This window comes from Rhincodon typus, chromosome 11 (genome assembly GCF_021869965.1).
Source record: "Rhincodon typus isolate 14 chromosome 11, sRhiTyp1.1, whole genome shotgun sequence".
Classification (NCBI taxonomy): Eukaryota; Metazoa; Chordata; class Chondrichthyes; order Orectolobiformes; family Rhincodontidae; genus Rhincodon; species Rhincodon typus.
The window spans coordinates 34,289,560-34,304,357 of record NC_063342.1 but is presented as its reverse complement, the minus strand read 5'-3'; the positions used below and the strand labels follow the sequence as shown (position 1 = coordinate 34,304,357).

The 14,798-nt window shown below is 40.9% G+C and overlaps 1 protein-coding gene across 1 annotated transcript in view; it reads left to right on the top strand.

Moving 5' to 3' along the window:
- spag17 (sperm associated antigen 17) overlaps nt 1-9,255 on the top strand; it is a 216,366-nt gene extending 207,111 nt beyond the window's left edge. The window contains 3 exon segments of the mRNA XM_048603090.1: nt 558-702; nt 7,408-7,545; nt 8,999-9,255. Coding sequence (XP_048459047.1) covers nt 558-702; nt 7,408-7,545; nt 8,999-9,033 — 318 coding nt within the window. The 3' untranslated portion in view covers nt 9,034-9,255.
- The last annotated feature ends 5,543 nt before the right edge of the window (nt 9,256-14,798 follow it).

Genomic DNA, 14,798 nt, shown 5'->3' with positions numbered 1-14,798 from the left:
GGGCTTTTCAGACAAGGAGGTATTGGGCACCCGAGAAAGAAGGGTGAGGGTGGTGGGATTTTGGGTTTTGCTGACTAGAAGGGTGAGGGATGGGGTAAGGAGTGGGGGAAAGATCTTGGATGAAAGTATACAGGGCATCCCTGAAGACATAACCCCATTCCTTCCCTCCTTTTTAAACAGACGTATTTTTTAAAAAATTCTTGCGCACCTTCCACTGCCCAATGTGTTATGGCAGTGAAGACAGATTGGGAGCCTTAAGTGGGCAAACTTTGGCTTCAATGGACCTTAGAGCAGAGACCTAATGGTTGCCTTGCCCACCCCTGTCATTTAAAAGGAACCAGATTGTGGGAATGGGTGAGCAGGAAGGCAGAAGGCTAATCCATAGTCACCTGACATTTTATTGCCTTCATTCAAAAGCGAAGGGCTGCAAAATCAAGCTGACAGTCTGTCTCACTCCATAATATTTCATTTCGTTCTTAACAAAGTAGGCCTGTAATGAGATAAATTGTACAAAGACCTAACTGATTCCTACCAGTTCAAATCTCTATTTCCTGCAGGTGGCGGCAGGGCTGGCGACTGAGTTGGAAATTGTGCTTTATGCCATAGCGATTGGCTTGGAAAGTACTGAAGGAGCAGGGCACGTTTGTCATCACCTAGAAATCCAGACCGAAGCAGAAGAATTGTTCCTTCCCATTATCGCAAATATCTTTTAATTGTCATTATTTTCTTATGCTAGGACTGATGGACAATGCATATTGTTGTAGGTCTCAATTTTGAGGAATGAGCAAAGAAGTAAGGTAAAAACTGTCCCAAAAATCTTTCTACACTACAATCACATAGAATCTTTTGACTAAGCACATAGCATCTTTGCGAAACAAACATTTTTCCCTACCAGCTAGAATAGCCTATGTAAGATAAGAATTTGAAAAGAAGGTAATACTTTATGCAGTAGTGGACAGAGTTTTTGTTTCAAAACATATAAATAGTTTTGCTGAAATAAAGTCATATCTATACCTTTAGCCAAGAAGAAACTTTTAGCAGTTGAAGCGTAAAGGTAAGTAACTGAAAAAGACAAAATCTTGTTCTTTTCTTTATAAAGCATTAAGGTGGATGTGAAATATTTGTCAGTCTGCGTTATGGCTGAGAGAAACACGGCTAATAAGTACAAGTAACAATTAAGTCAAGTATAGTCTCTAGGCCCATAATGAAATGGGGTACATCAGATTCCTTTATTGGATAAAGGATAGGAGGCAGAGAAGCAGTTCATTCAACCTAACCAGTCAATACAGGCATTTACATTTAACCTAGAACCAATTGATCTGATCAAACCTCTGTTATCCTACTATACACAGTCATGCGAAAATATTTAATAAAATAACTGAGATTAGGAAGAGGAAGGAGGCTCCACAAATATTCCCATGCACAATGATGCTGAAGCCCAGCACAGAAATTCAAAAGACGAAGCTGCAGAAGTTGCCACCATCTTCAACTAAAAGTATGGAGTCTGTGATCCACCATGGTCTCCTGAGATCCCAACCATCATAAATGCTAATCTTGAGCATGACCTCTGTCCTTCATTTTTTTTTGCATTGCTCTTCTTGCGACCATCCCCCAACAACCCTATGTTTAGTTATGTTCACCAACTTTACTAACACCTTCCACCCCAACGTCAAATTCACCTGAACCATCACTGATACCTCCTTCTCCTTCCTGAACCTCTCTGTCTCCATCTCTGGTGACCACCTCAAAACTGGCATCTACTTCAAGCCTACCACCTCCCACAGCTACCTAAACTGCACCTCCTCTCACCCACCTTCCTGCAAGAATGCAATCCCCTACTCCCAATTCCTCTGCCTCCGCTGCATCTGCTCCCAAGATGGGGTGTCCACTCCCAACACATGCCAGTTGTCCTTCTATTTCAAGGACCTTAATCTCCCCCATCCAGTGATCGAAAATGCCCTCAACTGCATCTCTTGCATTTTCCTCACCTCTGCCCTCACATCTCCTCCCCCTAACAAAAATAAAGACAGAATCTCCTTTGTCCTCACATCACCCCACCAACCTCCGCATCCAACGTATTATTCTCCGCCACTTCCAACACCTACAATCCGACCCCACCCCTATCTGCCTTTCATAGGGACTGCTCTCTCCACGACTCCTTCGTCCGATCCACACTCCCCACTAAGCCCACCACCCCTGGCACCTTTCCTGCAACCATAGGAAGTGCTACACCTGCCCCTGTACCTCCCACCTCACCTCCATCCAAGGCACAAAACAAACCTTCCATATTAGATAGGGGTTCACCTGCACATCCATCAACTTGGTCTACTGCATCCACTGCTCCCGATGTGGCCTCCTCTATGTTGATGAGGCCAAGCATAGACTTGGGGACCATTTTGTAGAGCATCTGCACTCTGGACACAGCAAACACCTTCCGTTCGCCAAACATTTTAACTCACCCTCCCACTCCCTGGGTGACCTGTCCATCCTGGGCCTCCTTCAGTGTCACAATGATGCCACCCGCAAACTGGAGGAGCAGCGCCTCATATTCCGCCTTGGGAGCCTACAGCCCGACGGCCTAAACCTGGATTTCACCAGTTTTAAAATTTCCCCATCCCCAGCACTCCTGCACTCACCTACCACCATCCCACCAACCTCTCCCCAGCCTCACCCCTTCTCCCTCTATTTGTTTTTGAGCTCCCTTCCCCCTCCCCATTTCTTAAGAAGGGTCCTGACCAGAAACGTCAACTTTCCTGCTCCTCTGATGCTGCTTGGCCTGCTGTGTTCCTCCAGCTCCACACTGTGTTACGTCTAACTCCAGCATCTGCAGTTTTTGCTATCTCTAGTTAATGTCTTATTACATAAGAACTAGGAGCAGGAGTAGGCTGTCTGGCCCTTCGAGCCTGCTCCGCCATTCAATAAGATCATGGCTGATCTTTTCATGGACTCAGATCCACTTACCCGCATTCTCACCGTAACCCTTAATTCCTTTATTGTTCAAAAAAAATCTACTTTTTCTTTAAAAACATTTACTGAAGTAGCGTCAACTACTTCACTGGGCAAGGAATTCCATAGATTAACAACCCTCTGGGTGAAGAAATTCCTTCTCAATTCAGTCCTAAATCTGCTCCCTCTAATCTTGAGGCTATGCCCTCTTGTCCTGGCTTCACCTGCCAGTGGAAACATCCTCTCTACTTCTATCTTATCTATTCCCTTCATAATTTTATATGTTTCTATAAGATCCCCCCTCAATCTTCTGAATTCCAATGAATATAATCCCAATCTACTCAATCTCTCCTCATAAGCCAACTCCCTCAACTCCGGAATCAACCTAGTGAACCTCCTTTGCACTCCCTCCAGTGCCAATACTTTCTCAAGTATGGAGACCAAAACTGCACACACTACTCCAGGTGTGGCCTCACCAGCACCTTGTACAGCTGCAACATAACCTCTCTGCTTTTAATTTCAATCCCTTTAGCAATGAAGGACAAAATTCCATTTGCCTTCCTAATTACTTGTTGTACCTGCAGACCTACCTTCTGTGATTCATGCACAAGGACACCCAGGTCCCTCTGCATAGCAGCATGCTGCAACTTTTTACCATTCAAGTAATAATCCTTTTTACTATTACTCCTACCAAAATGTATGACTTCACATTTATTTACATTGTATTCCATCTGCCAGACCTTTGCCCACTCACTCAATGTATCTATGTTCCTCTGCAAAGTTTCACAGTCCTCTGCACACTTTGCTCTGCCACTCATCTTAGTGTCATCTGCAAACTTTGACACCCTACACGTGGTCCCCAACTCCAAATCGTCTATATAAATTGTAAATAATTGCGGTTGACTTTGCTTTCAGCAGAACAGATTCATTTTCTCTTTTTCTCATACATTGTCAACACCTATTTGCTCCCTTTGTCTTTTGCTGTGGATACCCTGACAATCTGTTCCACTCTCTTCTACTCTAACAAAATCAGTGACACTGCTGCCCCAGGGAAGAATGATAATTCTCAAGTATTTAGCCTTTTGTCAGGACTAGATTTTGAAGATGGAAGCAAAATACACTGATGCTGGAAATCTGAGATAAAAACCAAGTACTGGAGAAACTCAGCAGGTCTGGCAGCATGTATGAACAGAGAAACAGAGTTAATTTTCGAGTCCAATTAACACTTCTTCAGGACTGAAAGGGGCTGATAAATTGTGGTTTTTATGCTTTAGACAGAGTCAGCAAACACTACAGATGGATGTCAGAAAAAAGAACCACCAACATTTAACCTATTCATATTCTTGACCGCGTTAAAACAATGTTCCCTTTCCTTCCCAATCTGTCAAACAAATAATCTCAAACTGAAATAACATATCAATAGTCAATCACTCTAGTCCTTTATTTTATGTACTTCCCAGATCACTAACTCTGTCTGCTCTAAACCATCCCAGTTCTATAAGCTTACCTGAGTGACTCTTTAATCTATAAAGGATTCTGGACAGTCTCCTTTAAATCTTTCTGAGGCCACTGGAATCACCCATCTTTGAGAAACCTAGATGTAATCGAACTAGGCTCTACAATGACATAATAGTTGCCTTAAGTTTGCAAAGCATGGTTCTAATAATACAGCACACCACTCTGTTTACTTTGGCTTTGGCTTCTTTGTATTGCTTCTGATTGTTGAGTGGTAGACACAGTTACTCCTAGGTCACTTTCTTTCTCAGCTGTTTTCAGCATCATTCCCTGGAAATTAATGTCCACTATTCTGAATTGGTTCTACTGTCCTCAGTCATACAGGCTTTGCCTAGATTAGATAATAGGTATTGTGTACAGTTCATAGAATCCCTACAGTGTGGAAACAGGCCCTTTGGCCCAACAAGTCCACACTGACCCTCAGAGTATCTCACCCAGACCCAACCCCTGTAACGCACCTAATCTACACTTCCCTGAGCATTATGGGCAATTTAGCATAGCCTGCACATCTTTGGACTGTGGAAGGAAACCGGAGCACCCGATGGAAACCCACGCAGACAAGGGGAGAATGTGCAAACTCCACACAGACAGTCACCCAAGGGTGGAATCGAACCCGGATTCCCTGGCGCTGTGAGGCAGCAGTGCTAACCACTGAGCGACCATGCCACATTATAGGAAAGATCAAGATGCATTGGACAGGATAGAGAAGCCATTTATGAGAATCATTCCAGGTTTGAGAAACTTAGGAGGATAGATTGATAAAGTTGGGAATATTCTCCCTGGAGAGAAGAAGGCAAGGAAGAGATCTGATTGAGGTTTTCAACATCATGACTGGGATGGACAGACTAGATAGGGTGAAACCCTTTTCGCTTGAAAACGAAACAAAAATGAGAGGGCATGAATTTAAAGTGATGTGCAAATGAAGCAAGGGTGATATGAGAAAGAAATGTGTTCACACAGCCAGTTTTTAGGGTATGTAAAACACTGCCTGGAAATGTGGTGGGGGTAGGTTTAATTAAGGTAATTCAAGAGGGCTTTCAATAGTTATTTGGATATCAGGAATATTGGGAAAAAGCAGGAGATAACTGAGCCTGTGCAGACATGGTGGCTGAATAGACTCCTTCTGCACCATAAAAATTTGTTCCTAGGAGACTGTATTGAGTATCACTAATGGTCCTAACTTTCCCAGTAATCATAAAACGTATCACTTAGGATCCCTTCAAGCATCTTTCCTGCAATAAATACAGGCCAAAATGTTTTTCCTGGGCTGATTTGTCCCATTTTTTGAACTAAATAAGTGATCTTCTGATTTAAAGAAATAATTCAGGACTCTCTTGAGCTATTGAAGATATGGACAAGGGGCTCAGATAGCACCTCTCCTTTCCTTTCAAATCCCTTACATCAATGCATTACGACCTGTAACCTCAAGTACATTGCAATTTCCTATTCTGTACGTGGCTACATCTCAAATGCTTCTAATATTATTTACAATATTACACTTCATATATGGCATCCACAGGAGTAGACTGATGCATAATCATTTAAAGCTGTGCTTTGTGAAGGATCTAGCAACAACCTCTGGTGTGGTGTAGGCTCTGCATGTCACTGCAGTGGACCCTACCACTAGTTTGGTCTGACTCAACGTTACATCCTTCATCAGACTCTGAGTAATCACTGAAACGTTCACTCACTTAATCATATCAACTATCACACTCATCATGAAGATTGTTACCCCTACATTGCAGAGAGAGAAAGTTCTGCCTCTTTTACCTCCAACTAAGAGTGTTATCTTAGCTAAATAGCAGCTCTCCAACTCATCTGTTACGACTTTAAATGTGGGTGACGTTACCTCTAGGTATGTATTGGCAGTGTCACACTAGCGTGTCCTTTATCACATGTCATTTTGTGGATTCTCCTTTGCTGAAATGGAATGCCAACATATTCTACAAATTTTGCATTGCTCCACAGCCAGCAGCATCACAACTGGTCATGGTTTCCTCAATTGGGTCCTCGTCAGGAACAGAAATAGCATTGTGACTCATGATTTTATAGTTGGAACCTCATGTCTCTGCCATCATCCCTGGAGGTGAACTTGGAATTATAATCTGGTTAGGCCAGCAGATGACCAGTGATGGATAATGACTTTCCATGATTTGGAAAACTTTGTGAAAAGGCTGCAAGTAGATGTATGATTGTTTCTTAGGTTATTGATGTTTACAGAAACTATGGTCATCTTTGCAAATAGGAGAAAGAGAACATTTCTTCATACAGATCCAAAGAAACTCAGAATTTCTACTTGTTTTTTATCTTCAATAAAAATTCCCACATGCCAAAGGAGAAAATATTCCTTTGTGAGTATAACCAATATTTCTGGATGGGGTGTGGTATTGGCATTGTTTTCAAAACTCCCAGGGCTTTACTTCAAAGCAAAATCATTAAGTAAAAACCCTTCCAGAGAACTGAAGCAACAGAAGTTCAAGGAAATTCAGCATACCACCTTGGCCAGTTGCCTGTTCCTAAATGCCCTCTACAAGGTGCTGTTGAGCTACCTTCTTGAATCTCTGCAGTTCACATTCTGAGGTACATCTACAAGGAATGGTACTCCAGGGCTTTGACCCAGTGAAAATGAAAGATTGACCATTTATTTCCAAGTAGAAATAATGTGTGACCTGGGAGGGACTCTGCAAGTGAAAGTGTTCCCGGTTGCCTGCTGCCTTGCTGTTTTAGGTGGAAGAGAATTGGAAGGTGCTGTCAGAGGAGGCTTAATGAGTTGCGGTAGTACATGCTGGCTACTGTGCATCACTGGTGGAGGGAGTAAATGCTTAAGATGGTAAATGAAATGTCAATCCAGTAGGCTACTTTGTCCTAAATGGTGCCAAGCTTCTTGAGTATTGTTGTTCTCCAGATACATGACAAGGGAATTTTTAAATCCTTAACCAGATGCACCAGTTTTAACGGAAAGTGTTTACAAGAACAGACCAAAAGACTTTCCAAAAGGTGGAAAAGCTGCAGGAGTGCGTCTGATCAGCACTGACCCTACCTCCCACATGGACATCATAAGGCCTCGCAAACCTCCAGCAGAAGGTACAAATTATATAAAAGTTAACATTCTTTTGGTGATCAATCAAATGCATTAAGCACAGTCTTTTGCTAGTTCACTGCTACACTTAAATTTATCTCTGTAAAATATCCATCAATGTACCTAATTGTTGGCTAAGATATGAACTTTTTAATGCTTATGGAAATGTCTCGACATTAAGTAGCTCTACTCTACCAACTGCAAAAAGTTTAGAGGTATTTCTGACAGAAAAGAGGATGTTATTATATAGTACCTTCAGGTTACAACTGTGCAACATTCACATGTGTTAGAAACACTGCATTCAAATCATGCAGAGAAGAAACGTCCTCAAAAGATCCAGATAAAGAAAAATGTACAATAAAAATATTGGATAGTAAACAGAAGAATAAAGTCACAGATCACAGTTCCCTCTGCTGCCTTTGCCTCAGTTGTGGCAGAAGGAAGCAAAATTATCGGTGAGGTTTGTTGCCACCTCAAAACATTCCAAACTAAATTTTCCTTCTCCAAACTACCCCACCCTTCCCCTCTATCTGGGAAAGCTTGGAGACATGTCTTCTCTGCCCAATGTATGCAAACACGTAGTGGTAGACTAAGCCTGGATCCCAGCCTGTTTTACTTCAATGCATGATATTTCCACTGCCTTATAAAGTCAAGAAAAGAGAGACTAGGAGAAGCTCAGAATGCTGAAGAAGCTTAGCAGGTCTGTAGAGAGAGAAACAGAATTAACATTTCAAGTTTGGTATGACTCTTCTTCAGAATTGCGTTCAAGAGTCATTCAGACTTAACATTATTCACCTTATCTATGCTCCTCATGATTTTATAAACCTTGATAAGGTCATCCCCACCCACAACCTCCTACACTACAGTGAAAAAAGTCCCAGCCTATCAAGCCTCTGCTTATAACTCAAATCCTCCAGTAGGGTCACAAGGTGATAGAAAAGCCACGTGCAGCCAATTGGAACTCACCGGGTCGAACAGACTCCAACACCTTCCAAGAGAACCATCTGAGCCATAAGACAGGCAAGAAAGAACAGAGGAATATCAATGCTTCTGGCCACTCCTAATGGGCCAATGATTGCCGTTGGGGTTCAGAATAACAGAAATTGTCTGTACCTGATTGGCTGTTTTAGATGTTTACAATTTCAGTTAGCAGAGCAGTTGACAAATTAGTCAAGCCATGAAGTTCAGCACTTCTGCAACTGCTGTCCTGGGTTATGCTGCTTCCACAGCTGTCATTAAAGGTATGGGAGTCATGACCCCCAAATTTCATCAACCAGCCCCACTAGGATTTACGACCCCCAGTTAGGGAAGTGCTGATTGGCTATCTGCATAAACTTACTGAAATTCAAGATGTTGGCAATTGGTGCTGTTATTAGTTTTTGTAAATGCTTATTCTGTAACTCTTTCAGGCATCCCTATTTATTCAACAATAAATAACATTCTTTATCTCTTTTCTAGGCTCAGTCAATACCTTCCTCCTGTGTGGATCTTAAAGCTCCAATCTATCGTGAAACAGACAATTCCAGCACTAGTCAATTTTTCTTTATTTTTGCGAGTTGCCATTGATTCAAACCAAGAATTTATGATTTTGATAAAATAATTTTCTTGTAATAACAAAAAGTGCTTTTACATCAAACTTTCTAATACACATTTTTGAAGAATTTGTTTTGTAGCTTTAATGTTGCAATGATGACAATAAAACTAATAATATCTAACTGAGGCTATTGACTTTATTTTAAAGAAAGCAGAGGCTCTTGGTTTAGTTTTTACACCATGAATAACTTAAAAGGGAGAAAACTGAAATCTTCCAGCTGTCAAACTCAAACCCAGTCCATTCTTATTCTGGGTTTCATTAAAATCTGCTTGTATTCTTGAAACCTTAATTGGGTCATGACCTTAATCCTAAGAAATTTACAAACTTTTTACCTCGTCTCCAAATCTCCCAATGGTTTTGTCTCAAACCATCACCACAATTTTCTCCCTGTAATAATAACATTTCATCCTTTAATTCGCCTGAATCTTTAGCTGCCTCAGATCTAACCTCTGGAATTTCCAACATAAGCCTCTTGCATTATGCTCCGTACTTTCATAAAACGCTCAAAACTAATCTTTTCAATCCATTTTGACATCACCTGCTCCTAACTTTTTCTCTTGGTTCAGTGCCTATTTCTTTATTTTCTCCTTCCCGAAAGTTCCTTGGGATTGTTTTCTATGTTGCATGTATTACATAATCAGCAGCTTCCAGCTGTAAAATTCCTGGGTTAGGGAAGTGCCTCACTTGAGGTTTATGTCTTTTTCAAACAGAAATTTGTGATGAACCAATTTATGTTGGATCTCACTAGACACCACTGTTTTAAACTTTTATTCTTGCAGATGACTGAGTGAGCCATTGTAGATTTGCCAGGGCTGCCTACATGGGGTTTTGCATGTCTCAAATGGAAAACTCCCGATTTCTCACAGCTTATTTATGATTACAGACAGTTTCTTGCAATTTGATCTGTGGTATTCAGGAAGTTATCATGATACTTTTGCATTTCATCCGACAGTGCTTCCACTATATTTTAACAGATCCAAGATCCAAATGGTCGCTTTATTTGCATATATGTGTCTAATATTTCTACACTGTTTCAAAAGATTATTAGCATCTTCACTGCAGCCAGGAACAGTTGTCAGATTACTTAGCGCTCATTGGAATAACAGAATACAAGGAATCAAAGATCCTTAAATCCTTGAACAAGAGTCAACCAAATATTCTTTAATCCCTTGTAGATACTGATCTGTATACATTGCAATCTGAAAAACAATAAGCTTTTCAGACAATTCTCTAAAACTTATCATTCTTCATTCAATGTCTCCAGGTTAATTGATTAGTTTGCATCACTGCTTCAGCCATTGATTTCACATTTTGGAAGGAAATCACGCAGAACCTACCTTTAAATCTAATCATCTTGCAGTGTTAATTTTGCATAGTATGCCCACTGACGACATCTAGTTGCTCAGAAGGCAAGAGTTGACACGTCTTATGCCTCCACCAAACTCTGTCAGGCATCGCTGCAAGATTCAATATCTTCCTTGTACTGTGTTTCTCACGACATGTGAATTTCTTATCTGCCATGTACACTTGTTGTAGTGGGGTTCTGGACAGTCCAGTGTACAGGAGATGGTTCATGGTTGGGTAGTTGAATGGAAGCTAGTATTTCCAGCTGTAAAGAAGACTGCAAGATCTTCAGAAATAATCTCTGCTGTAATCTGGTTTGTATTAGGAGGAAATTAACAAACATAGAATTTTACAGTATAGCAGGAGGCCAATCAACCCAATGTGTCTGTACCGGCTTCAAAAGAGCTACCTGGCTAGTCCCATTCTCCAGCCTTATTTCCATAGCCCCTAAATTCATCACTTTCAAATATATATAAACCTCCTATGCAATCCTCCTCCACCACTTTCATGTTCATAATTTTTTAACACCTCAATAAGGTCACCTCTTGATCTTCCCTGTTCCGAGAAGAATAAGCCCAATTTCTCAAATTTTTTCTTTTGTCTAAAATCTCTCATTCCTGGTATAATTCGAGGAAATTTCTTTCCTCTTTCAAGGGCTTTAACATTCTTCTTCCAATAAGGTGTGCAAAACTGAACACAATACTCAAATGTGGTCTGACCAATGATTTGTAGAGGTGTAGCATCACTTCCTTGCTTTTATATTCTATGCCTCTATTTTCTAAACCCAAGGATCCTAAAATACTTCTTAACAACTGTTTTAACTTGCCTGGCCACTTTCAGAGAATTTGGCACCTGAACCCCGAGGTCCTTCTGCTTCTGTACTCCCCTTAAAGTTGTACCATTGAGCCTATATTGTCTCTCCATGTTTCTTCTGCCAAAATGTATTACCCCATATTTTTCAGCATTGAAATACATATGCCAGGTGTCTGCCCATTTAGCCAACTTATCAATGTCTCTCTGAACTTGCTGAGTGTCAACTACACAATTCATTATTTTCCCTAGCTTCTCTCTGCAAATTTGGAGATATTGCCCTCAACACCATCTCCAAATCACTTACATAAATCAGAAAAAGCAAGGGTTCCAACACTAGTCCTTGGTGAACACCACTTTCAACTTGTCTCCAGTCTGTGAAATGCCCATCTAGACCTAGCTTCTGTTTCCTATTTTTTAACCAACTTCTAATCCATGCTGCCAAGAATCCATCAATCCAAAACATTTCTAATTTACTCACCAATCTTCCCTGTGTCACCATATTAAATGCTTTCTGAAAGGCCAAGAACACAACTTCCACAGCACTATCTTCATCCACTACCTGTGTCACCTCATGAAAGAACTCAAATAAATTTGTCAGATATAACTTGCCCTTGACAAAGCCAAGTTGACTGTCTAGTACTAACTTATTTTTCTCCAAGTGTATATTTATTTTAACCTGTATTCAGGCCTTGATGTCAAGCTGGCAAGTCTGTAGTTTCCTGATTTATCCTTTTTCCCTTTCTTCAACAATACCATCACATTTGCAAACCTGCAGTCCCCCAGGATTAGTCCCGTGTTCAGAGAGGCCTGGAAAATTTCTGTCAACGGCTCCACAATGTGCTCCCTTATCTCTCTCAGAAATCCAGAATGTATCTTTTACTATTAATATGTCTGAAGAACATTTTACTATTTGTATTAGAGCAGCCTGTCATCCTTTCCTCATGCTTCCTCTTAGCTGTCCTTATCACAGCCTTAGCCACTCTCCTGTATTTGAGATACTGTTACCAAGATTCTCTTCTATTAACAATACATTTAATGTTGGTGTGTTGGAGCAATGCTCTATCATTACTTGTTTGTAACTGATTTGGATGAAGGAGTGGAAGGGTGGATTAGCAAGTTCGTGGACAATACGAAGGTGGGTCACGTTGTGGGCAGTGCAGAGGGCTGTTCTAGGTTACAAAGGGACATTGATAGGATGCAGAGCTGGGCTGAGAAGTGGCAGATGGAGTTTAACCCTGAAAAGTGTGAGGTGATTCATTTTGGAAGGACAAACTTGAAAGCAGAATACAGGGTTAACAGAAAGATTCTTGGCAGTGTGGAGGAGCAGAGAGATCTTGGGGTTCATGTTCACAGTTCCCTGAAAGCTGCCACCCAGGTGGATAGAGATGTTAAGAAGGCGTATGGTGTGTTAGCTTTCATTAACAGAGGGATTGACTTCAAAAGCCGTGAAGTTATGCTCCAGCTATACAAAAGCCTGATTCGGCCACATCTGGAGTATTGTGTCCAGTTCTGGTCGCCTCATTACAGGAAAGATGTGGAAGTGTTGGAAAAGGTGCAGTGGAGATTTACCAGGATGTTGCCTGGAATGGAGGGAAGGTCTTACGAGGAAAGGTTGAGAGAGCTAGGGCTTTTCTCTTTAGAACAACGAAGGATGAGAGGTGACTTGATAGAGGTGTACAAAATGATCAGAGGTATAGATAGAGTGGACAGCCAGAGACCTTTTCCTAGGGTGGAGGTAGCTATTATGAGGGGGCATAGTTTTAAAGTGAGCAGAGGTAGATACAGGGGAGACGTCAGAGGTAGGTTCTTTACTCAGAGAGTGGTAGGGGTGTGGAACGCATTGCTGGAGAGGGTAGTGGAGTCAGCCTCATTAGGGGTATTTAAGCGGCTATTTGATAGGCATATGGGTGAGAGTATAGGAGAGTAGGGGTGGAGGTTAGATAGACCTTAGGATTAGGGTAAAAGTTCGGCACAACATTGTGGGCCGAAGGGCCTGTACTGTGCTGTACTGTTCTAAATTCTATGATATCTTAAAAGGAAATGTTAACTGGTGAAGATATCACAGAATATGTAGAAACATTCAAAAGTAAAAGATAGATTTGCTCAAGCATCCATTGAGAACACAGAGATTCTCACATCCCTATCCCTTAACTGTTAGCTCAAAATGGAAGCCAGTTATTGCCTATGCTTCCCCAGAGTATAGTGTCACGTGCCAGTTGTTTGCATTCTTTTCCAGTAGCATGGCTTTGCGTGGTGTTTTCTCAAGCAGAAGGAATACGCTTGGCCCATATCCCTCCAAACATTTCTTATTCATGTACTTAACTAAATGTCTATTAAACATTGTAATTGTACCTGCATCCATCACTTCCTCTGGAAGTTCATTCCATACACAAACTACTGTGTAAAAAAAAATGTCCCTCATGTCTTTTTTCTAAGTCTTTCTCCTCTCACCTTAAAAATATGCCCCCGGGTCTTGAAATCTTCCACCCTAGGGAAAAGACCTTTGCTTTTATCTATGCCCCTCATGATTTTGTAAACCTCTATAAGGTCACCCCTCAACCTCCCATGCTCTAATGAAAAAATGCCCAGCCTATCCAGCCTCTCCTTATAACTCAAACTCTCCATTCCTGGCAACATCCTGGTAAATCTATTATGAACCTACTCCTGTTTAATGATACCCTTTAAATAAATCAACCTTTCATAAATTGGATCCTACACCTATGTTACCTTCAAAGGAGAGTGCTTCAAAGTCTGTTTCTCTCACTACAACTACTGTTAGACCTAAGTATTTTAATAATTTTCTTTTTAGTTTCCTATTTTTAACATTTGCACTATTTGCTTTTAGACGTAAAACATCAACTTATCTTCTCTAAACGGACGCTGACTCAACTGCTGAACATTTTTAATATTACCTGTTCTTTCTGCTTCTCTAATGTTTGGAGTTTTTTGGTGTCATTTTCCAAGATTCAGCATTATCCAATGTACATTTTACCGTTCCAGGTTTGGTCCTATAATGCTTTAACTTGGTGAGCAGGTTATCTGCATGACCTACTGCAGCACTTTATCAGCATTTCTGGAAGCTGGAGTGGAAAACAATGCCAGCCTTTGTATTTCAGGTTCTTTTGAAGAAGCAAGAATAAAATGGTCTCCAAGCCTAATGATTGGGAAGCATTGAGTACATACCATTAAAGAATAAGCTGGACAGTTAAAACAGAATGGAAGCCTATAAGCAGTGTTTTCACATCTATAAGTAACTCAACTGATTTCCTAAAGTGGGTCTGAGCATTAATAAAGGTCTGAACTTGTGAATCTCCACATTAAATACATTAAACTCCTGTGATCTACAATAAGGTCATTTATATGTTATGCTTTTTGCATCATTATTCACAAAAAGAACTGTTTGACTGAACTGATCTTCAATCTCTCCCATTTCTTTGAGGAGTCAAATTAACATTAGCACAAATGCATTTTAACAACAACAATTATTATATTCATTTAGGTTCTTGA